We start from the raw sequence: 22,383 nt of genomic DNA, 5'->3' as shown, positions 1-22,383 counted from the left end.
TTAAGAAGGATTGCATCACTATGTTCTGTTTTGATTCACATTATACACAACGTCCAAGCTTTTTTGTAATATGAGTTAGTTTGTACACTACTAACATAAACATTGAATGATAGGAAATCAGCAGTTTAGGAAATATTCTTTAGAAAAGAATGCACACCAACTGAATAGAAATCAGATTTTGTTTTTAGCTAGGGTTATAATGTAGGTATGAAAACTGTGATGAATGTCAGAATCTTCTCCAGAAGTGCATACAAAGATTTTAAGAAAAGAATTCTTCCTCAGAATTGTTGCTAAATGAGGCACATTGTCTTCAAGGGAACCACCTTTGTTATAGTTTTCCATGAAACCAGAGAGGGATCTGGTTTCCTCTGGGTTGCGTATGAAACACACAGTGTCAGGAGTGATTAAGGGCATGATGGAGAAGGAAGGAATGTTCACTGTGGTGTGTGTGTGAGGAAAGGAGGGTGACACAGAGAAGTGGTTTTAGGTTAAAGCGTGTTACAAAACCTTGTTTTTTTTAGCTGTTTTCTAAAACGTCTTGTTTTGTTTTCTCTTCTCAGTTTCAGGTTTTTCTAAGCAGACACAGCTCCATGTGGGTCTGGGCGTGTCTGTTTGTATGTGCTATATGGAGAGCACTGTCTGCGGGTATGTAGGTCAGTGGGTTTGCAGCTGTCACATGAAAACATAGACAGTCAGACTCTGATCAGCTGTTCAGAGGTTTGTGAGATTTAAGTATAATCTCTACTGTACTTCAGAGAATGTCAATTTATTAGAGGCCTTAGGGCGTCTGCGTCGGCTCTTCTGTGTTTATAAATACACTGTTAGTTCATAGCTCTGAGGTATTTTTGCTCATCCTCTCTCCCATACAAAGGCCTGTTTAAATGTTCAGGCTTACATTAAGTATATATCACTGACTGAAGAACGAAATATTAGTCGTTTGAAGAATAGATGTTAAACTCCGCATTATTTCTGATGGGCAGCAGGGGGCGACTCTGCTGGTTACAGAAAGTCATCAGTTTCTGTTTCCCCTTTCACGTATGTACTCCTGAAAAGTTCTTTTATTAGGATTATTTTTGGGACTGTTTAAGAGAGGCTGGACATATGGAGGGAGTGAGTAGAAGGAATGTACCAAACAGCGCCAGAATGAGGGTATGAAAATCAGAATCAGCTTTACTGGCAACTTCTGCTTACCCAACAAGGAATTTGACTCTCGTAGGTATTATTTGTAGTATATACAAGTCCGTGTGCATTGACAGTATGGATGCAAGATGAACAAAAGGTACACAGGTGCTAACTAGAAATTATCAGAAATATAAAACACGCAAGGATGTGGGCAGATTTACACGAGGTAGGTGAGATAATTTAAGATAGTTGATTAGTGTAATGTGCATATAAGGTGAGGCGTTTTACCGTAGAGAGCCTTCTTTCCACTGCATTGACCACTATAGCCTCTTTAACAGCATCTGCTCTTCCAACTTAGCTAAACGGGCTTCTACACTCGTGAAAATTTCAAGAAAGTTTCAAGCAAGCATGACCTGGAATCTCCCTGAGTTAAGGCTAGATATTTGAGGTGCTGGAAAAAATCCATACATTTCAGAATCACAAATTTTAATTTCTATGCTCATGAATCCATTCAAATTTTCCAAGAATTGATATTTTATTAAACATGCTTTAAAACAGTGGTTCTCAACAGGTCTGTCCTCAAGACCCACCAGTCTGTCTTACAACAAATTGCAACCCAAATTTCCAAAAAAATTTCAACAACACATGTGTAGTTAGTTGCAGTTTGGAGCATGATTAAACCAAAACACCTGATATAAAAACAGAAAAGGGACAAAAATGACACGTTTTATACCCTCTTTCCCCATCATCATGTGTAAATTTTTGCCAATTTTCCGGAGAACTCGAGAAATTACTTCATTATCATGGGAAAAGTAGCTAGTTATTGCAAAAAAAATTCCATAAATTAGTTGAAATATTGATCTTACAGTTAAATTTGCCATATTTCACTGGAAAACAGGGTAAAATAAAAGGTATCAGTGCATGTCCAATAAGGACTTTTGCCACCATTCTTCTTTTTTCAGACACCTAGTGTTGACCCACTGAAAACTGCTCCGCGACCCACTTTTGGGCCCCGACCCACCAGTTGAGAACCACTGCTGTATTACATCCTGAGTGCATTTTCATCAGCAGATAGGTTGAGCACAACAATCCCACTGCTGGTATTTTCCTCCATTCACCTTCTTCAGCTACACTAGAGTACAGATGCTGCTGGTGGTGTGTGGCTCTTTAGCCATGCTGTTAGCATTAGCAGCGCTAGCTCTCAGTGTTGGGAGTGCTAACATTCTGACATACTAACGTACTGCCAACACCATCTGTGGAGCCATGAGTTACACAGCCCATCCTGTTTTCCCAAGTTTCAAAGATCCTTTTACACCTACGTCTGTGGTCCAGACTTCCAGACTTTTCAGTTTGATCTGAATCAAAAGGGTAGGTGTGAAAGCTCCCCTGGACCTTGGTCTAGACCAAATAGGCGGACCTTGGTCCAACCAAAAGATGTGGTCTCAGTCTGAACCAGACTGAACCACGGTCTAGTTCAGTCTAGTGTGGAAACATTATTTTGAAAGGTTCGGACCTTTGTATCGATGACAGGAAATTACAGCATGAGACCAAGAAAAAGGAAATCCAACACCAACCAACAAAAATAAATAAATAAATAAAGGGCAGCAGAAGCAGATAGAGGAAAGAGGAGATGATTTTATTAGGGTCCAACTGGACCAAAAAAACAAAAAAATAGGGAAACTTTTTAACTGTTATCCAAGAGGATGAAAAAGAGAGCGTACAAGAGGATGGGAGAACAGTCCTACTGCAAGATAAAGAAACTACAGCAGCAGTTGGCTGTGTGAAGGTGCCCGATACTCTGCCAAAAAGCTGTGTTCCTCTTATCACACAACTCACCTTCTCTCCTGAGTCACCGTTGTCATGGCTCTGAGGATTGCATACTGTCTTCTCCTCTCCTGTCTAGATGATAAAGTTGTCGTCTAATGAGGAAACTCAAAAGGCGAGGTTGGCTTAGCCGTATGCACTGCTCTTTGAGGTGGCGCTGTTGGTAGTAGTAATTAACAAAAATATGATGGTCAGTACTATTTCATTTTTTATTTTCTTACAAGCTACACACATTATTCAATGTGCTGACGTCAGACGGCCACCGGCCAGCTTGGCTATCATAGAGACATGAAACCCACATAGTTCATGACCATATCACACAGGTTTGTCATATAAAGTCTGTTAGTCCAAAACCAACCGAACCAAATGTATACAATGTAAAAAAACACCGACCTTGGTCCGAACTTTGTGAAAACATCCCAAGGCTCACTGTGGATCCTACACTCCCTGGTAAAGGGAATCCTTTTCTGACATGATTGTTATCAATGACTTGTTGTTGGCAGTTTGTTCCCTTTTTAAGTAAAATGTAAGTTTCCCACCTCTAGGATCTTAAAGTGTGCTGGTTGAAGTTTTGCCTTGCTAAAGAACAATGAGGAGTCAATTATTTATCCTTTCTTCTGTAAGTAGATCTTGTTCAAATCTTGTTTATAAAAGCCAAAATATGCATCCCAATTAAAATCAGAATTACCATGAAATGTGGGTTTACCTTTCCTTTACATCAGGAAAGGCAGGTTTATTTCTGAAGCAATACTTCTACATCCAGCAACCAAAGGTGCTTTTTGAAGTTTCAATAACAAAAATATCTCTTCTGGTTCTCAAAAAATCAACATAACACCAGAATATCTATTACCAAGGCCTCAAGACAGAGTGTAAAAATCTGATGCTGTTCTACTGCATCTTTAGTTTTCAGTTTCCCTATTCATGGTTTAGAAATAGAAGTGTTTAAGTCGTGGTAAAGCTCCGTGCTGAAAAATAGCTTCAGGACATGTGAGCTGCAGGAAGCATGCAAACGCTTACACACTGAGCCATAAATCACAGAGAATCACGACAAATACGACCAGCTGTGGAATATGAGCTGCTTCCTGACTTTTGCTTTGTCTGACAAAACTTTCCATCCATGTTCATGGTGCAGCTTCCTTCTCTTGCTGAGTGAATAATGATAGCTTCAAGTTGCTGTTTTATACACACACACATACACGAAGCTCTAAATCGTATTTCTCTGCACGAATTCTGTGTCACAGCAGCCGTTTTTGGAGAATGAGTGAGATTAAAAAGAGGCAGGAGTTGATTGTTTTCCTGGGGTCTCATTTGTCAGAGTCTCTCTCTCTTTCTTGCAGCTGTGTCACAGCAATGGTTGCAGGCGTCATGCTAGCTTCATTTCTGCACGTTTAAATGCCTGCAGAAGTTCAGTAGCTCTTTGTGACAGTGCAGCAGGGAGGTAATGAAAAAGTCAGTGTGTGTTCTGTGCTTTGAACCCATTTTCACTGGGTAAAACATTACAAAAAGTGGCAGTAATGACTGTCTATGGGCAGCAACACAAAACCTGAAATCCTCCTCTAAAAGCCGAAATGATCAACCAATAAACAAATATAAAATTAGACTTTTGGGCATCTGAGAAAAAAAAAAGTTTTACATTTTGGGTTACAGTGAATTTGACTGGCATCTGTTCATTTTGAGGTTGGCAGGTAATACAGTGTCCCTTTATTTACTGTCATTAAACAATATGTTGGGTAATTTGCACATAGTGATAAAAGCATGTACGCATTACGGCTCTTAACATGCTGAGTGAGGAGGCTGAAACACTGGGACTGATCCAGCTCACCCACTGGGTGCCCAGGAGTGGGTTGTACTGGAGGTCGAGGGCAGTCACGTGTATTGTGGAGGGGGCAGCTGGGAGGTAACCTGGAGAGATGAGGCTGGCACAGGCCTGGAGCTTGGCCATCAGGAGGCCAGAGCAGTGCAGGACCAAGGCTGACGCTGCAAAGTGCCAAGTTAATGTATGCTCCCATAATTGACCAGGCCTTAACAGTGTTACACACTGGATATGACTCAATTTTGATTCAGTTTGACAGTTTTTTCAGTCATGAAGTAAATAGAAGAGGGATCAATAGTAATTTAAGTCTCTTTTAAACTTAATCAGGGCAGAAAGGGATTTCAAAAAATACAATAAAACTACAGTCATTAGTCTGAAGATTGGAAAAAGCCAGCATTCTTAGAAGTCTTTTTTTTACACATCCAGATGACACAAAGCAATTGTAGCATTCTGTAAAACTCAACCCAGTGTTTCTGAGTAAAATTGATGGTAGTGTTGACTCTAGTCACCACTTACTCTCTTATTTTGGTTTCAATTCATTTGGATTTCTTAGCGCTGAAACTTGACTGTAAATACGCTACAAAACAGTTGTTTTTAAAAAGCAGTGATAGACCCTTCAGTAGAAGCTTGGCTTTTGTTTGCCCTGAGGCAGTGCACTTCCACAACACATTAAACCCATTCTGATTGTGAATTCTGTTTACATGGATGCTAAATGAAGTGATCTGATTATGATGTGCGTCATTAAAGATCTAATCAGAATTAAATCATCTAGGCTTGTGCAAGGCTGTTCAACTGTCTAAACAGAAATCAGAAATAGAAGAAGAAGCAGCTCTTTCTACTTATTAAAGTGAACTAAAAAATACTTTCTAACATGTAAGAAACTGATCTATATTAACTCTTTAAGAAAGAGGACATTTTTATACCTTGGCATTTTTATTAAAGCTAAACCATCACAGGACCGCAAATACTGGTCAAGACTTGCAACATTGATGTGAACAAGCTATATGTTTATTTTTATGTCATTGTCTTTTTGATTTCTGTTGATGTCTCTTAAGGGGTTTTTTAATCTATTTTTGACTTCTCTTAAAAGTTTCAGTATAAATAATCTTCATTTACCTTCTTAACATGACTAAAAATCTCAGTATGGCTACAATTGGATGATATTGGATTGTGGCTTTGCTAATTTTTAATACAAAAATGTTATTTAATACATGTCAATACAGTGCCTTTAACTGCTTATATTCTTCTGTGCTTTCTTGTAGATCCTCAAATCATCCAGCGCCCAGTCACCAATCAAAGAGCGGAGCCGGGGGAAATCCTTATCACCACGTCGACGACAGATCAGTCCCCAGCGACGCTTCCCACATCGCAGAGACAAATCGTGAGTGTTTTATCTATTTCCTGCTTTAAAACAAGAAACTCTTCTGCAGATTGTGAGATTTTAAAGCCTGCTGCTTCCCAAACAGCAGTGGGATCACCGGTGTTTGAATGGTAGATGTGGGAATTTATCAGCCCGCATGTCTTCCCTCCTTCCTCCACCCTCTCTCTGTTCTCTTCACGGCTCTGCTCCTCAGGTCAAGGAGAGTTTATATCTTAAGTCTTTGTTGCTGACAGCTCAGCGTTATCACCCATCAGACGAGTCCTTGTTCTGTTCAGCTGACACTGGGGGTTGGCATCATGGTGTATGTGTGGGTGTAGAGTCTGAGTTGAGTGCCTTCCTCTGTCTGACTGAGAGGAAGGATGTCAGGCCACTGATTCAGCAGGAAAACACTAATCCACCTAGAGGGTCAAAGGGAACATAGCACCAAACCCACTGAGAAATCAGAGATTTTTAAGTTGCTGTGCTCAGTCTTTATCATATGTTTACTACACAACTTTATAAGCAACACTATCCTGTTTGACTCTTTAACTGTCTTCAGTACAGACCAAAGGATCAACTAAGAGAGCTGGATATTTTAACAATGTCTAGTGTACACATTGTGAAAATATGGAATGTTTAAATCTGGGTTGTTTTTTTATGTTTACAAACTCAGAATATTTTCCAAATTTTCTTCATAGGCTGGTTGCTTCCCAGATTATTTTAGACCTGATTTTGGGCCCAATGTGCCCAATGATGAAGATGACCAAGGAAGACTCCACTGTTGAAAGCAATTCATAAAAAAGCCAGACTGGAATTTGTCAAAATGCATATTGACAAGCCACAAAGCTTCAAGGAGAATGTTCTTTGGACAGATGAGACAAAACTGGAGCTTTTTGGACAGTCACATCTAGTGTTAATTTTGTCGACTAAAACTATGACTAAAAATGTTTGACAGCCTTTTTATTCCAAGTCAAAAACTAGACTAAGACTAGCAAAAATAGATCTGCGATGACTAAAACTAGACTAAAATGTAATGTAGTGTTTGTCAGACATTCAAAATCCGTGATATTTCTCCACTGTTGGTAAATCTGTCAAAAACAATGCAGCTGTTGCTATTCTGTCTCTCAGCTGTAGAAAGCAGGAACCCCAGGTTTGGCAGGGTGCAGAGAACACACTACCATGATTTAGTACCAGATTTAGGCAAGAAAATAAATGCTTGGACTAAAAGTAAACTCTCAAGACTAATAAGACTATTACTAGAAAAGCACTCGGAGAGCCCAGACCTCCACCATCAGCCCTATTTCCCAATAGTAAAGAATCCTTTAAAAACTTCCTGGATCAAGACCGTGATCCGGATCACTCCCAAAATCTAACCAGTTCTTTTTTATGCCATTTCTGACATTTCCTGAAAATTTCATCAAAATCCATCCATAACTTTTTGAGCTATGTTGCTAACAAACTAACTAACTAACAAACTAACAAACCCTGCCGATCACATAACCTCCTTGGTGGAGGTCATTAAAAACAGCTGCCAAAATTAACACTGGTCACATCAGCTCTATGTTCACAGACACAAAAATGAAGCATACAAAGAACAGAACACTGTAGCTGCTGTGAAACATAGAGGAGGCTCAGTTATGTTATGGGGCTTTGCTGCATCTGGCGTAGGGGGTCTTGAATCTGTGCAAGGTACAATGAAATCTCAAGACTATCAAGGCATTCTGGAATGAAATGCGTTGCCCGGTGTCAGAAAGCTTGGTCTCAGTCTCAGGTCATGGGTCTTCCAACAGGATAACGACCCAAAACACAGAGCTAAAAACAGTCAAGACTGAATAAGAACAAAACACTGGACTATTCTGAAGTGGCCTTCTATGAGCCCTGATCTAAATGCTGTTGAACATCTGTGGAAGGAGTTGGAACATACAGTCTGGAGAAGGCATCCTTCAAAGCTGAGACAGCTGGAGCAGTTTGCTCACGAGGAGTGGGCCAAAATACCTGGGACAGGTGCAGATGTCTCATTGAGAGTTAGAGAAATTGCTTGATTTTCTTTCTTTGATGGGAGGGTACCAACAATTATGTCCACATGTATACACTATCAATATATTATCAAATTTAACATAGGGTAAAGACAAAAACATCATTTATACTGATATCATTTATTTTACGTTGAAATAACATTGTTTCAGACTTCATTGGTGTGGGTAACTTTGTATGCATTAAAGTGGAAAAAATAACCCAGGCCTAATGCTCAGTAAAAAGATTCTGTACAATAAGAACGAGGGAACTTGGGATATTTCTGATACTAGTGCTAACTTGGTACTTGTTAAAAGAACACTGGCTGGCTGAGGCTAAAGAGTGTTTTGCTGTTTGCCTAAACTGCCTGTTGAGAAAGTCTGTAAAAACAGTTAAAAACCAGGTGCATGGGATTCTTTCAAGGTTAGCAACAGCTCTTTAAAACAGGGTGACTCAACATTCTGGGTCAATAGCAGGAAAACTTTGACATGCATGCAGGAGGCTGAGTGTGTGTGTGCTGTCAGCTTGTGTTGAGATGTAACACAATCTGACAACAGCTGCAGCCCAGCCGTACTGCAGTGTCACCACAAACTCACACATGCTGCTCCAGAATTAGCCTCTTAACGCTGTTGCCGTTTGACGTGGCACTGCGATGACCTTTCACATGAGTTCAAATTATGTCCAGCTGAAGCAATTATTAGATCAATCAACAGGACAAATCACCAAAGCCCAAACACACAGCAGCTGTAAAAACGGTTAATATTACAGATGATATTTAAGTCCCAGCTGAAGACTTCTGTTAAAACCTCTACCTGGTTCTATGTAAAAAATAATTGCACACTAAACATAGTAACTGGTTGTTTCACCCTTTGCAGCAACAACTGTTGTTTCTACAGACCTCAATCCTCCAAATAACACCAAACAAGAGTCAATGGTAGAATAAGCTGTTTGGCTTTGGCAGAGAAGATCTGGAACATTTTTCATGGGCGCAACCCACATACTCAGCTCTGCTACTCATCCCACAAATGCATGTTCCTGGAAAACGTGGCACCATTTAAAAAGGAAATAAACAGGCTTTACAACAGTATAAGATTTAAAAACAAGTAGCATTGTTACAACAAAGAAATAATCTACTAAACACAAACTCACTTACGTTTTGTGCTAGATTTATAACAGGGGTTATCATTAGGGCTGAATGATTCGCAAAAAATATCTGATTGCGATTTTTTTTTCCCATAATACTGTGACTGCGATTTAATTTGCAATTATTTTTAGGTTCCTGATCTTATATATCTTTCAATAAATACAATCAGTAAGTCATTCTATGTTATAACCTAAACAATATTATATAGAATCTACTAGGAAAAACAATTGAAAACAAATAGCTGATTGCAGTTGTTTGGCTCATATGCAAATGTGATATCAGTTGCTATATTGAAGGGATAATCATTTTATATCATCTCAGTTTAAATAAGTGAAACAGGAATTTTTATTTTAAAAAAAAACCTGAATGTTTGCATGATGTGCATTAAATATCTGCTGCAAAAAAAGTATTAAACTGTTTTTTACTCATTTCAAGTTTAAGAAATATTGCAGCTTTCGCAATTTGTAAATTGTAGCAGTCCGTCTTGCAATTTAATCTAATTTGCGAGCCCTAGTTATCATTCAAATTAATAAAAGCATTTCACTGCAGGAACATCTACATGTTGTACCTTTTAACTCTTTCTAATCCAATGCAAAAATCCGAACTTAGGCAGTAGTTTAATACAGTACTTTGGCTTTCTTGCACATGTTTGTAAATATGTCAGATGTAATAGTGTAAATCCAGTCTGATCAGCACAGCAGTAAATCTTTTGGCCAGTTTGACCCTCGCAGAGTTTCCTAATCTCATTTCTGTCATCAGCATTTATCCTCTATTTAAGTGCCCTGGAGCTGAACTCTAAAACTTGATCTCCTGCCTGTTAGAGACACAAGCTATTTTTTATGATCCAGTTCAGCAGTGGAAGCAGTAGCATAAAATCACACCTTTCTATTAAATCTTCATTTGTGCCGTTTAACAGAAACATGTTTTCCTTTTAAGCTCAAGGAGCTGCTAACATTAAGAAAAGTTTGATTATTAGTGTAAATGTTCTTCTTTTTCCCCTCAGGTTCTTGTCAGAATCAATCTGTAGAAAAGTTAATGTTCTCATCAGTTCACAGAAGCAGCTGAAACAATCCAAACAGCAGACTGGCTCTTTAAAGCAGCTGAAAGTGGCTCTTAAAAAGCTATTACTGTTATCAGCAGAGCACTTAGACACTTAACAACATGCTGCCACTTCAACAGACACGCTCCAACAATGTGCTTCTGCTTCAAACAGCCGACAGCAACGACCCTTCAGCAGCACGCGCTCATTTAACAACAACAATTAACCAGGAGGCTAAATGAAGGGAGAAAAAAGGAATAAGAACATGTGAGATGTTCTAAAAAGGAGGATTTGTAATGCAACTTTTTGAATGTTTCACCTCCTTACTGTTATTGCAAATAACATAAAGTTAAAGACGGTAAGAAGGAGATGAAGAGTAAAGAATGCAATCAAGAAAGAAATGAGCAGAAAAGGTAACATCTTTCTTTGTAACACTTGGTTTTTATTATTACTTTATCTGCTTTTACATTTTCGCCTTCAAGTGGGGCTGTTATACAATTCTCTGAGTTTTGATAGTTATGATGAATTTTGTTTTTTGTTACATAAAAATGTAATTATTTTGCAACTTAAACCAAATTTTAGTCTGTGTTGAAATTGTGAAACAAACATCAGTTTCTTTGTTAAGGAATCAAATAAATTCAAAGACATGTTCTTTACAGTCTTGATTTCCAAGTTGATTAATGATAAACTTTTGCTGCAGACAGCATCAAAATACTTAGTCTGGTCAAACACAGCAGGGGTAGACCGGTCCGGCTGATTATCGAGGCCGATATTTGGCATTTTGCCTTTTCTCGGTATCGGTATATTTTTTTACTGATAATCAATCAAGTTAATTGATCAAAAAGTGTGCTTTTTGAGCTCCACTGCAAAGTGTGTCTTCCCAAAGTGTGTCCTTTATACAACACTCTTTTTCTCAGTGGCTAGATGTCACATGAACACTAGCCAATCAACACTTAAGCCTGGATGCTACTGACACAATGAGTGTTTAACATCACTTCCTTTTTTTCCTGCTGCTAAAGTGTTAGTCTGTGCTGTTTCTTATGCTAATATGCAAGGACAAATTCTTTGTTTTCTCCATTTTTTATCAGAAAATTTTACTTTTTTCAAATTAGAAGCAGTGTAGAACACTCAGTACCCCATTGTAGCATCAGGCTGCAACATAAAATGGAAAAAAAGTTATCTAGTTAAGAAGATATTTCTTTATTTATATATGTATGTATGTATTCATTTATTTAGTTAGTTAGTTAGCTAAATAACTAACTACCAACCCCCCTAATTTATTTGTTGTACCCCCCTCCTGAAAAAAATATTTGGTCAACAGCTATTTTTTGGCTACATTCTGCTTATTTTATCCTTTTTAGCTATTGAATGCCATTTTCAGCCCCTTCAATGCCATTTTATGCTATTTTTATGCTATTTTCCGCTATTTTTTTGCTTTTCAGCTGTTTTCAGGTGTTCTTCCACAATTCAGCTTTCAGCATCCCCACACAATTTCAGCTGAAATTGCAATTTTGATCTAGTTTTTAATGTTCTGCTGTCTTTTAATGCTCTGTTTTTGTACTGTAAGTTTGAGTGAGTTTGGAATTGCATGCAGTGTTGATATACGGCACTTCTGTCTTGTCTTACAAATGACTGAATGAAGGAAAAATAAGACAAAAGCTGTGAAAAAATTGATAAACTGACAGTCAATTTAAGAGGAAAGAGGGCTGTAAAAGAGAGGACAAGGCTGAGTAGAAAACTGGGGAGAGATGTGCAGAGAGGAAAAGAAGAAAAATAAAAACGGCTGTCAGTTTACCAAATTGGCTTCAACAAATAAGTCCTTCCCTTGATGTGTCAGAGAGAGATGGAAAGCTTCTCCCTAAGAAATGACTGAAGGAAATACATGGAAGGATAAAGAGAGAGAGGGAATGGTGGAGGATTAAATCTGATGACTTTTTGGCTTTTAACAGAAAAATGAAGAGTTGGAGTTTTCTCTCGTTTTCCATTTTGTTCAAGTTCTTAACTCTCCTATCCTTCTCTAAGCATCAAAGGTTCACCACAGACATACAGCTTTATTTTTACACAACTTTTCTCAACAAGTTAAATCCCCCAAATATAGAATCAAAAAGCTTTTTCCACCCTATAAAACATTTAAAAGGCTGAAAGTTCACACTGCATCACTATAAACAAACAGAAAAAGTCTTCTGAGGTAGAGATCTTTGGAGGATGAACCAATTTGAGGAAGTTTTAGTCAAAATATAAAGTCTGTTTGTTATATTTTTAAGTGAAGACCTGTTAAAACATGCTGTTCCTCTACTACCTCCACCTTTGTCCTTATAAGAGCTCCTTGAAAAAGTTTCCTGTATCAGCTTCTGTTGTGCAAACATTTTCTGGTGTCTGAGTTACATATCATATTAAACTGATTAGAAAAGAGGGAATAAACCCCTTAAACAACAACAAGACTCTGTTTTAATCATGAAAATGCCTTCATTGTCACAGCATAGTCATGTTAAACCTTAAAATATTCTCTGACGCTCTCAGCATCATCAGATAGACAAAAACATCTCACAAAACAACCTACCCTTTCAGAGCCAAATTCTGCCAGCAGGAATCTTCCACAGCCACCTGGGGTTGTAATCCAGAGAGGGTTTATTTATTTGGGTTGGTGACTTTTGGTCCAACACAGTCTCTGTTTACAGATTGTGGGTAAAAATGTAGAACCTGAATGATTGGTAGAGAAAATAACAGTGTTGATTAAAGTGCTTGTTAGTAGGAGGAAAGAAAAGGTCTGCAATAGTTCAGTTCTTCTTTTTTTACCATGGAGTATTTAGTGATCTTTTCTTTTGTCCATCTTTTAGGCCGGCATCAGTGGACAGGAAACCTCCAGAGCTCAGCACTTTGAACGACGGCTACCAGATCCGCATCTGATCCTTGTGCTCCATCTTCCAATCATCTTTATATCCGTCCAGCCTTCAAGTCCGTCCTTAAATCCAAGACCTGCCACCTGTGTTTTCAGAGAGGAGTCACTGCAGCACGAAGAAACCCAGCTGGATTTAACACAGACGAGGTGGATGATAAACACACAAAAAAGAGCTTTTATGAGCAGGAACAGGAGGAACTTCTTAGAAACTTTGACTGAGTGTGACAGTCAGTCTGGTTTCATACTTAAAGGTGGTAACTGAATGGACAATGAGTTCATGTCAGCAGCTTTATTCCCATCATTTCATTATTGCCTCAGCAGCTGCTCCTTTTTAACTCTGACACTTTTCATTGAAGTAGCTGAAGCACTTAGCCTCTAGTTCAGAGAAGTTCAATTGAATTACATCCAGATCAGATCAACTGAGTGGGAGAATTTAAAGACCTGAAGTCACTGAAGACAGATGTGACCAGACATTTCGCTTATGCTTCAGTGGCCAAGTATTTATGTAAGAAGAAGGAAAATAGAGTTTTTTGTCAGTGAACTTTTCTTAATATTTTATTCATAGTCTGAGGAAGATGATAAGCCTAGTTGGAGGAATCACAGCAACATGTCAGCTTCTCTGCTATAAACACAGTTTAAAATATATTAACTTACTACAGATTTTACATTTGAGCAAAAACACAAGTCACTGATTCAAAGTCTTAGTGTTGCCTAACAGAACCATCAGGACTTAACAAAGTACTGTAACAGGGCCACATTTGGGAAAAAATAAGAAGTCTCAAGAAATGAGCATCATGTTATAATATTACATAATAGGTCATAATTTTACACATTTTAAGTGCTGCCAGTGCTCATTTTTCAAAACAGCACTCAGAGGGGCAGATCTACTACATTTTTCTGCACCGCGATAATAGCGCAGACTTAGGGTGTATTCACACCTGTGGATCGTTTGCTTTGTTCCAATTCAGGGGCAAAACCGATACATTTGTTCCAGTTGTCACTTGGTTCGTTTGTGTTCACATTAGGGCTGTCACAATATCAGATTTTCACTTCACGATTATCGTGGGCAAAAAATGTCACGATAACGATATTATCACGATATCGATAAAAATATAAATAATAATGGGACAATTAATCAAATTTGTCTTTAACTTTACTTATTTGGTGTGTTCCCTCTTTGGCAGATGAATTACACTCAAAATACCTGTCTAAGGAAGTACTGCAGCTGTTGTGTCATTGCGGAGGGTCATATTTCTTAAAAAATGCAGAAATATTTATGTAGGGTTTTTATTTATTCTGTAGCATGTGCTTTTAAGCTTTTCAAAGTAAAAAAAAAAAAACATCTGATTTGGGTTTTTTCAGTTTGGCAACAAGAATGAAATTTCCATGTTGTGATCAGCAGGCTCAATCTGTTATCAAAATCCAAGATATTTCTTTTTACATTCATCAGTTATCAGAGATAACGCACTTTCACCAGAGTTAAAGATTCTGGGCTTTTGAGTAAACATTAGGGGCATAGACCCCACAAGCCACCCCATGGCTCCACCTCTGACTGATAAACTTATCCACCACACGGGATTTACATTGTCATAATACCAAAAACAGTGCCAGAAACGTAGGGTTAGGGACACTTTAGGAAATAATTAATTACAGACATATTTCAAGGGCACCTGCAGCAGTTTTTAACCATAATTATCCTGTTAGCTCTACTAAAAGAACTGAGTTAGATGGCTGCGTTGGGATCAGGTCTGAATTTAATTTTTGCTTGCACTAAAACTGTTTAAGTTAGTAAACAAGGCACAGTCTAATTTCTTTAAATACGCACACAAGCTTTAATACTCCTCATAGCACTGCAGACAGTATCAGCGTCTCCACTGCTCTGATGCGCGTCATGATGCACAGGAAGGGACACTGACACAGAGATTCTGAGCCATCATTCTGTTATTTGAGGGGAAATTCCTTCTATCCATAAGAATTGGCCTCTTTTCATAAAGCGTTTAATTTACAGACAAGGACAGGAACAGAGAGGGGCAAACAGAGTAAAAACGAACTCTCTGAGAGAGCTGACGGAGCGCTGCGCTCTTTGACACTCGCGAACAATGATCAGGAAAATAATTCTACCTATGGCTTAAAAAACAAAGGATGTAGTCTGTAAATATCACCCTGATGTTACTCTTATCAATATTGCCCAGTTAAATAGTCCAGGCTGCCCACTGCCGATGTTTTTGGAGCGTTGTAGCTGATGAGGATGTGAGACTTTTTTCGTGCTTCATTCTGTGAGAAGACTTGGTTTAGAACAGTGAAAAAAAACCTTATTAGTCAAGGGCAGTGCTTAAGAGAAGGCAATATTATAATTTCTTAACCTGAACACAGCTTCTGTCATTCTGTGCATTACATGGATGGTCAGACTTTAGGAGGAATTGGACACGCATGTTGTGCGTTAAGGTGAGAGAGAGGGATGGCACACACCGCACCAGCAGGTGTTAATGATCAGGAAATCAGGGGGAATGGGCAGGTAGGGTGTTAGCTGTCCGACGCAGGTCTCTATCTCTACATCCTGTCCGTTAAGAGCTGTGTGAACGAGGAAAAAGAAAACTTGTGTTCTCTAAATGTCTTGCTGGGCTCCCAGTGTGCATATGCTGGGGGTGCCCATGGAGAGAGAGAGAGAGAGAGAGAGAGAGAGAGAGAGCGCCGAAGTGAGGCTGGACGGTTTCAGAACGAGGGGTGCAGAGGTTAGAGGAGAGCAGGAGTTGAAGATCTGTTACATTGATGGGCTTATTAAAAATGTTCAGGGCTCATGATGGCGCTGGAGTGGCACTGGATCATTTACATGATATTATCATATGCACATTTTTAACACGATATTGAAATTTTATTTTTTAATACCACGGTTATCGTCAATACCGGTATACCGCGACAGCCCTAGTTCACATGGCAAAAGTCTGCCCTGATCCAATTCGTCTCTCATTGGTCAGAAATCTTACCCGGAAGGCGGGGGAGTTTCCTTACGTTCATTCATTCATTCAGGTTCCTAACCGCTTTCCACAGGGAAAAACAACAGCCATGGAGCGTCAGCAGTGTGTGTGGCTAGTTTTTTTAATAGCGTTCATCTGGTTAATGTACCAGTGTTCACTAAATCAACAATACATGCATTTTTTTCAACAGTCAAGACTGCGTCTTGAAAATAATGTGCTGATGGACTTGTTAAAACGAAGACGTGCCACCTCACGGAGCCCACGACTCGTTTCGCTCAGATAGATCTGTTGCTCTTCCGCCTTCTCTTCTTCTTCTGCTGTTGCTTCTATTGTTTTAACTGAACAGTTGGCAACCGGGCACATTACTGCCCCCACAACTACAGTGTGTACTACAGTTATGAGTCAGTTGTGCTGGTTTTCTGAGGTGATTGTGTTCTCACTGCAAAGGAACCGCTACAGGGCTCGAATGGAAGCGAGCCGAGACCACCCTATTTTGGCGATCTCGACCCGCTTGTTTTGTCCCGCACCCGAGTGCGATTGCTGTGTTCACATATGTCCAAACGAACCATACTTTGGGGGGGTGCTCACTGTTTCGGAGCAACTGCCCCAAATGAGCCAGGTGTGAATACACCTATAAGCACGAGATTTGTGCCCATAAAAAGCTCCTCACTATCCACCAAAGAATTTGCAGTAATGACATGATTTGCAAACACACTTTGTGTCAGGCCCATACCTCATCTCTCTAGGTGGCCCCCCCAGCTGTCCCTATCATGATGCATGTGGTAGTCCCCTGCATCTGGACCAGCCCACTGGGTCCAGGGCACCCAATATGTGGTGAACTACTGTTCCCATATCAAGTAGCTGACCCTTCCCATCTTCCTGAGCACGTCAGCATTACAGTCTTGCCAATGATATCATTACGACAACATTGCTGTAAAAGTTGGCCCTAGTACTACATCCTAAAGTCTGATTCATGCCTCCTTGTCAAAGCCACGCTGTAACCTACCCTGTAGGTCCATGTAGCCCTAGACCCTATGAAGAGACCTAAGCACATAGTGCTGAAAAATATGACTGACAATCAAAACAATGCCCACCTTATGTCCTGTGACAGGTCCACTTGTGACCACCAGTCTCTGAATGTCTACAGGCATACTTAATGTAGTCTAGAGTGGCATCTATGGCTGCAGACATCTTTACACAGTCAGATCCAAACGCATCCATCACTCCATTCTTTGCAATAACTAGTGTAATCAACTACTGCCCAATATTTAACAGCTTCAAGTTAACACACTTGGCTTGAGTCACCAGGGTTTTCCTGGACACGAACAAGCAGGAAATGTTGTGACAGGACAAGGAACTGGCATAAAAGTTGGACTGCAGAGCAATATGGACACATAACTGCACAAGTATGTGGAGCTCATTACGGCACAAGTCAAAGCATTGTAAGTTTTAGATGATCTTTCAAAATGACAAAGTGCACTGAGGTTGGGCTTTAAGAAAAGTCAGCAGTAATGTTTTAGATAGACTGAAACTTTTTCCAAATTTTGTCAAAGTTAAACATGATGACAAAGAAGACTTCCATATGTTGGATCTATTGATCAGAGCAGACAGAATAAGCAGAGGACGTTCGATAAAATATGCTGGGATATCAAAGCCTCCGGAGTCGATGGGGAGGAAATGTGAGGGATAAAAGAAGAAGAGGAGAAAGGAGTGAGGGGAGAGGAGGCGACAAGGAGACGACGATTCACTGCAGAAGATCAGAGAGCAATCATTAGAGCACTGCGGCAAACCTCCTGTCTCCTCTTCTCTCCTCCTCCTCCTGTACCTCTGTTGACTCACAAACTCTGCTACATATCCTTTAAAGCTTCTTAAACTCATCAAACAGGAAAACAGGATCACAAAAACAGGCTAGTTTAAGAGAACAAGGACAACAAGGAGAGCACTAATAGAGAGATGGCAAAGCAGGTTTAAGCAGGTAACCATTAGCTGAGTCGATCATTTAAGGTCAACATCGTTATTTATTTATCACATTGATTTCTGTTGTTATTTATTATGGAACTACAAGGGAAGAAGAAGCAGCTGCATAGATAGTGATGTGGTGCAGGATGTTTTTACAGGAGAAACAAATCAGATAATATACAACTGGATTAAAGGATGAGTTTTTTTTAAATCTGCTGCTATAAGATGATGTAAGACCTCCTCTTTTCATCTTTGGTCTTCAAATTTAACCCTGATATGAAAAAACTGCTCTTTGGTTTGAACTTTCCTGAGCCCTCTTCCTCCACAGATGTTGATTCAAGTCGACATGGAATCATTTCTGAAGGTCATTTGGCTAAAAGGTTGGAAATAACTGATCCAAACCAGTGGTTTTAAGAAGCCCGAAGAGTCTGAAGTATCCAATATTTAAAGGAAAAAAACAAATATGTCTTTCTCATGTCTCTAACTAAAAGTAAGGCTTTAGATTTGAATATAGTGAAATTTAGAGTCAGTACAGTTTCATTCCTGAGTCAGTCACAGGTATGAAATCTTTTTAGAATTGTCAAGATGTCAAAAGTACCTGAAAGTTCAAGAAAAACTAAATGCTTCAGTATGATGCTTCAGTATAAAGTGTCAGAGTCTGTTCAATTGTTTTTAAACAGTTTTACACTTTAATTTATCAAAAGGATTGTCCAAAAAACTCAAATCAAGTTTGATTTTCACTGTTTTTGGATTATCTTGTTGAGGCCTTCGATGAATCTCACAGCCGAGAAGCTTGAAATGTTACACCACACTTAGAGTACATTTCCATATATCCAGTATGAGAAACTAACGTTGAACCATTTTGATATAAATGCTTGAAACATCAAAAAACACATGCAAATGACATATCAAAGCGTCAACACATCATACATGACAGAAACATGAAATCAAGCCGTGCATTCATCAGACACAGTTAACACATATCTGCATATTTACAGTCATGATTTGTTTGATTCATTCACAGAATGTACTGTCAGTAGGTTTTTAAACAGTCCTCCTGCTGTTGGTCTCTGACAGTGTGAGGAGGTCATCTGGATGTTTTTAATTCACAAATTAATCCAAGAATTTAGCCGACTTAAGCTCAATTTATGGTTAAACCTTCTATCCTTAAGAGCCATAAAAACTGACCTTCATAGTTTACCTCAGAAGGAATACCTAGACATCAGCATTGATTGTGCTTTCATGGACTTGAGGATCCCGGTTTCTTCCAGGTTTTTTGATTAATTCGATTTCTGTTTGTGCATGTATACTGGCATATATTGGCATATCCTGGTTTTGAGAAACCCGTTTTGCTACCTGGAGAAAATGGGATGCTGTGCCATGTATACACAGTATCCCATTTCCTGACAGCTGCAGACTACCTGCACTAAAACTGCTCATTTAACACCAGATACTCTGAAATATGTTGGATGTGTGGTGGAGGGACAGCTGGTCTGATCTGTCAGGCTGCTGTGTCTGCAGTGAATCAGTCTGAGTGAGCTGACGGCAGCGTTGTGTCTGAATGTGCTCATATTTAGATAAACAATGAACTGAACAGTTTGATTTTCCAGCCATGAATGAAACATGAGTTTAGTTTAGTGAGGAGACAGAGACTGATCACTCATGCTATGAGTATCAGAGTTCAGAGCTCTGTAAGCCGTCGATGGATAGACAGCACTCAGTAAGCATCCTGCTAAGTCTGACAGCATGTCTCAGGCCTGGAATTTAGAAGCAACAACTCCTCCAGTGTACATTTCAAAGTAAAAGCTTCAGCTACCTGTGTTTTCACATAGTGCTTTTATTCTGAAGTTGTTTCCAGGAAAGTTATTTTGTGAATAAAGGCACTTGCAGGATTGCTTAGCTCTTCCTCATAGCCTCAGCTAAACTTTCTTAGTGATTAAAAATCATTATAATCTCCTCATAATCATAAGAACTGTTGGAACGAGGTGAACACCATATCTAAAAGGTGCACTTAATAGTCTAAGATGGAAATAATCTGCAGAAGTCTCATTTTTCTCACATTAAAAAAAGGCCATGGTTTGTGTTGTAAAAATAAACATCACTGATGCCTGTGCAGGTAAGATGCAGGGATCAGAAACCAGGGTACTAGCATTTCTCATGTGTGCAGGGATATAACTCTGTGTGCATGTAAACACAGTATCCTGAATACAATCAAAACTGAGATGTGACTCATAACCAGGATACTAAAGTCCATGTTAACACTCTCAATGTTTCCAGAATGAAGTCAAGATGGGGACAAAACTTTGTCCAGTAAAGCTGCACCAGGCAGGACCAAAATAAGTGTTTGATGATAGAGCTGTAAACGTTCTAAAGTCTGAGAATGATTGTAGGTAAAAAGAGTTTTATCCTATTTAAAGGCACCCTGTGGAGTGTATCCAATACTGTCATTGATTGAGGGGAGAGAAAGGGGGCAAAATGTATATTTTCCCCAAAATTGTGTCCAGCATATCCAAACAAGAAAGAATTGACTAATGCATAATGCCTGCCTTCATGGTACTAAATTGTTTTTTGTAAGGGATAGCAAATACACACATTACTCCTTTAAATTTATTTGTGGGGCACACTTAAAGGGAAGCTAGGTTATACAGTGTAGCACACGGATACATTGTCTCTGCCTCATTTAGCAAGTTTTAGGTAAAAATTCCATTGTATCAAAATTTCTAGTGTGTTATTTTTCATCCAGAAAGCAGCTGTGTTTGGAACTATTTTGCAATGCAAGCTTTGGGGAATGTGCTCTTCCACCCAAGAATCTAAAAACACTGATGTTCAGTAAGGCAGGTAACTCCAGATGGGGAGTGATGCAGGCTGCAGGCATCTATGAGCTGCTATCCTCTGAAAAAGTGTTTTTAAGTCCCACTCATGGCAACAGCAGCTCTCCGTGTTCATGGGCTCACCATTTCTACACCTGTACACCAGGTAACTTGGGATCTCTCCTTATAACCATTTTCCACTTAAGTTTCTCCACACTCTTTCTTCCACGTGTCTCCATCTGTAGAAGTTCCTCCACGTACAGTTTGTGGTTATCGCTATAAACGCTCAATGATATGCTGAGGTGAAAGAGCATGTTGCCGAAGCTTTCATTGCAAAATAGTGCCAAACACAGAGGCTTTCAGGGTGAAAATTAAAACGTTGAGTGTTGATATTACCGGTCTGGTAATATCTAGGCTGTTTAGCCTGGCTTCCCTGCTGGAGCTTTCTTAAAGGGGGAACTCTAACTGAAATCTCTGGAGGCTAATGTCCTAATACTGCTAAGTACCTCAAAATATCCTTTTAATATAAAGGGAATCTATGAATTCTGCCTGGTGCATTATTTAACTTGACATGATTGGGCAAATATTGGGCAAAGATGGTCATTTTAATGTTCCTGTTTTTGACGCGTCAGTCCTTCTCCCAGCAGACGGCGCTCAGAAGTCTGTGTTCGGATTGTTTTTGAAGTTACTGATTGTTTCATCACTTTTCTTTGAATGTTTCATGCTCACTGAATAAGTCTGTCTGTTACCGACAAAAAAACCTACAAACATCTCCTAGCTTTTGTTTCAACGAGAAGCTATGCACACATTGTTAGAGCAGGTGACGACAAAAAACAGAAATCCTTGTCTTCCACTTCTCAAACAGGTGGCTTTATCCACACAAATCACATTTTTTAATCTGCACAGACATAGATGATGAAAACAGCTCTCATAGCTCAGAACCAGTTTTCCTCCTGTATAGATCCCAATGGAGCCATTCTCACTGAAACACGGTGCTGTGAGAAAAAACATATTTGTACATGTTGCTGATGTTTGGCCAGCAGCGGACCATAGCACAGTCCAGAGAGAGAGGAGATGCGTGTCTCCAGCTCTGGCACAAACCAACCAGCTCTACGTGTTCATATTTATATGGGAGGTTTAGTGTTGATACTTTCTAAAGGCTTCATGTTTGTTAGCATTCAGATGAAGCACAAAGCTGCTTCACTTTTTGAAATCTCAGACTTTCTCACATCCAAGCGGACAAAGAAATGCTTTTTCTCTCTACAGAGGCAACATATCTTGATGTACTTTTTTAGGAAAGACATGTTTTCTGGCTGATGTTCACACATTTTTGAAACTTCACAAACGGAGTGTAAACAAACCGATGTTGAAAACTGGATTTAAGAACAAACACAACTTTAAGTTCTCTGGATTTCACCAAACAGC

The 22,383-nt window shown here is 39.3% G+C and overlaps 2 protein-coding genes across 2 annotated transcripts in view; one reads left to right on the top strand and one right to left on the bottom strand.

The window, feature by feature from the left end:
• Positions 1-13,289, top strand: part of vash2 (vasohibin 2) — a 60,780-nt gene extending 47,491 nt beyond the window's left edge. Inside the window, exons 8-9 of the mRNA XM_041805655.1 lie at positions 6,022-6,140; positions 13,153-13,289. Coding sequence (XP_041661589.1) covers positions 6,022-6,140; positions 13,153-13,222 — 189 coding nt within the window. The 3' untranslated portion in view covers positions 13,223-13,289. The remainder of the gene's footprint in view (positions 1-6,021; positions 6,141-13,152) is intronic.
• The window catches only part of angel2 (angel homolog 2 (Drosophila)), a 35,101-nt gene continuing 25,977 nt past the window's right edge, over positions 13,260-22,383 (bottom strand). The window contains exon 9 of the mRNA XM_041805654.1: positions 13,260-13,298. Coding sequence (XP_041661588.1) covers positions 13,279-13,298 — 20 coding nt within the window. The 3' untranslated portion in view covers positions 13,260-13,278. The remainder of the gene's footprint in view (positions 13,299-22,383) is intronic.

Source organism: Cheilinus undulatus, linkage group 14 (genome assembly GCF_018320785.1).
Source record: "Cheilinus undulatus linkage group 14, ASM1832078v1, whole genome shotgun sequence".
NCBI classification, from domain to species: domain Eukaryota; kingdom Metazoa; phylum Chordata; class Actinopteri; order Labriformes; family Labridae; genus Cheilinus; species Cheilinus undulatus.
Note: the sequence above shows the minus strand (reverse complement) of the source record. Positions and strands in the feature narration are given on the sequence as shown.